Here is a 2,953-nt window from a genome sequence, read left to right as displayed (position 1 = left end):
GCCAGTGAGCCTGGAGTCTCCTCTCCTCCGGGGTCAGGGCCCCTCCAGACAGTCACCCTGGGGGCTGGGGCTCCAACACCCGAATTTGGGGGACACACTTTGGTGTCATTCCTGCATTTTTACGGGTGATGGATGGTCCAGTAAGGTCACTTCAGCACAAGCCCTCGGGGGCTGGGACCAGGGCCCCCAGCCCCATGGTGGCCCAGGACTCTGCGGTGGTGGAAACGCCCCATAATTCTGGGCCACCCGATGGGCAGCCAGGAGCTCCACGCGGCCACTGGGCACTGGGCATGTAGCCTGAGCACCTGCTTTCCATGTGAGTCAGTGGGAACTAATTGAAAGAAGCTCATCTGCCTGGCCTATCTTCTGACGGTGTGGCTGTGGCCAGACGGAACAGCTCAGGCCCCATGCATTAGGTTAGCAGCCCCTCACGTCTTAGTTCCGCCTGTCCCACTCCACGCCCAGGTAGAATCCCAGGCAGACACACAGGACCGAGCCCGTGGCCGAGGAACCAGCCCTGGCTCAGAGCTGCCATGTGGGGATGTGTGAGCGGGGTGAGGGCAGGAAAGGTCCTGTCCGCGGAGGTCAGCTCCACGCTGGCGGGAGCCAACAGAACGTGCGTCCGAGCAACTTAGAGCAGCCCTCCTTACCCGCCCTGGATGGGGCCCTGCTGCCCGCTGGCAGATGCTCATCCGGAAAATACCAGCGGACTGGTGCGAAGGGTGTCGTTCATGGTTTACTTGCTTATTAATTAATAGGAATCTTTAACAAATGACGTCCTTCGGTGGTAGGACATCACACCAGTGTCTCCCAGGCTCTGCTCATGTGTCTCCTCCCCGGGGATGCCTTTGTCCACCCCAGAGAAAATCTCAATGCCTGGCCCCTCCCGTGCCCCCCCGCCCCCCACTCTGCTGCGTCCACCTGTTGACCATCCAGGAGTGTACGCCGGGGGGCGGGAGCTCCGCTTTGCTCTGTTGCTCGCCCCGCCCCAGAACGGTCTCCTAACCCACGGCTGCCTGCTCCCGGCACAGCCCCAGCCCTGCCGCTCTTGTGCGTGTGTCCTAGGTGGCAGGGAGGGAAGTTCCAGGAGGTTGTGCAGGCCGAGTACGTCTTGCTGGAGGTGAACGGGCTGTTCACATACACGTACTCCCTGACGGCGAGGACCGCGCTCTGCATGTCCCAGCCGCAGAATTGGACCACCATCCAGGAGGACACCTGGGGCGGGCCCTTCGCCTGGGACCGCGAGGTAGCAGTCACTCTTCCAATCGTTTGGGTCCGTGATGCTGTCACAGAATACCACAGCCGGGGGTTGTGGACAGCAACATTTATTCTCTCCATCCTGGGGCTGGAGGTCAAGGTCAAGGTGCTGCAGACCTATTGTCTGGTGAGAGGCCACCTCCTGGTTCCTAAGTGACTGTCTTCTCCCTGTGTCTCCACGTGGCCGAGGGGCGAGGGAGCTCTCAGAGGTCCTTCCATAGGGGCACAGCTTTAGGATCTAATCACCTCTCAAAGTCCCCATCTCCTCGTACCATCCCCTTAGGGGTTAGGTTTTAACATGTGACTTTGGGAGGGGGTACCAATATTCAGTCCACAGCGGGTGTCGGGGGGACAGGGCGAGCACAATGGGAATGTAAGACCTGTGACTCCTTTGGTAATCTCTCCCAAAGGCTTTGGCCAAACATTCAGGGCTGTGGGCATTGCTGATCATGTTCTAGATAGAACCATCCAAATGCCCATTTCTAAGGGGCTGATTAAATTTGCCATCTGTTCTGCTCAGTGAGCATTTCTATCAGGCACATTGGTTTGTACACAACTGACACATAAGGACACAGTGTCAGTAAAGGGAAGAAATCGCATTAGTCCTTTTGGGATGCACATGAATAATTTCCATCGACTGAGTCCCTCAATTCCAAAGGCACAGACACAGCGCAATGCAGCAACGCTACCAATAGGTGACGCTCCCACACCTGGGCCCAGTCCTGCCTGCGGATTCTTGGCTCCTTTTTTAAATCCTCACTGGAGGACATGGGGTTTTGTTTCAATGATTTTTTAGAGAGAGAGGGAGAGAGAGAGAAACATTGATGTGAGAAACATCCATTGGTTGCCTCCCCTACATGCCCCGACGGGGGATCAAACCCGCAACCTAGGTATGCTAGCCTGATTAGGAATCGAACCCTCAACCGTTTGGTGCATGGGACGATGCTCCAACCAACTTAGTCACCCAGCCAGGGCGTGGCTCCTTTTTTACACCCCCTTCAGTCATGTGAATTTGGTCATCTGTTTTGTTGGTGACATTGGTTTTACTTGTGTGGGTTTTTTTTAACGATATGAAGTTCACAGAACACAATGAGGTTTTAGAGCACACACTCATTTGTCTTGTACATTCACCATGTTGCACAAATGCCGGGAACGCAGAGGGAGGGGTGAAGTTGAGCAGCGTCCACAGCCACCTCCACAGGGACTGGGAGCATGGGGCCCACCCAGGGAGCACGGGGCTCTGGCCTGAACCCTGGGTGGCTGGTGAGCAAGTGGGGCTGACTGTGGTGCTAGCATGGCTTTCCCCAGCTCCCATACCCCTGTTCTCCTCCCCAGAACTATGTGAGCTGCCACAACCCCAACAATGACAGTCCCTTGCAATGGCCTAACGTCCCATATCAGGTCTTGGGAGGCCCAACAGATAACAAGATCATTTTCGACCAAAGGAATGGCATCTATATCTTTATCATTTATATCGTGGATCCGTACTACAGGTGAGTAGGGCGGGGTTGGGGGAACCACCGTGTGCCCGGGGCCTCTGGGAACGGCCGGGCACATCACACGTATGGGAGACCCATTCTCCCCGCGGGGGCCACAGTCACCCTCTCAGGCCATGTCTGGGGATGTGAAGGAGCCAACTCAGAAATGTTCAGGGATTCTGCAAGCCAGTTGACTTGAAATTGGCCATGGCGGGAGT

General features: G+C 56.3%; 1 protein-coding gene across 1 annotated transcript in view; it reads left to right on the top strand.

Annotated features, from left to right (window-relative positions):
• Positions 1-2,953, top strand: part of CATSPERD (cation channel sperm associated auxiliary subunit delta) — a 56,178-nt gene that overhangs the window by 46,879 nt on the left and 6,346 nt on the right. Inside the window, exons 20-21 of the mRNA XM_015564301.1 lie at positions 1,066-1,246; positions 2,593-2,750. Of these exons, the coding sequence (XP_015419787.1) occupies positions 1,066-1,246; positions 2,593-2,750 (339 nt within the window). The remainder of the gene's footprint in view (positions 1-1,065; positions 1,247-2,592; positions 2,751-2,953) is intronic.

Source organism: Myotis davidii, unplaced genomic scaffold (assembly GCF_000327345.1).
Source record: "Myotis davidii unplaced genomic scaffold, ASM32734v1 scaffold341, whole genome shotgun sequence".
Classification (NCBI taxonomy): Eukaryota; Metazoa; Chordata; class Mammalia; order Chiroptera; family Vespertilionidae; genus Myotis; species Myotis davidii.
This window is presented reverse-complemented; position numbering and strand designations above follow the sequence as displayed.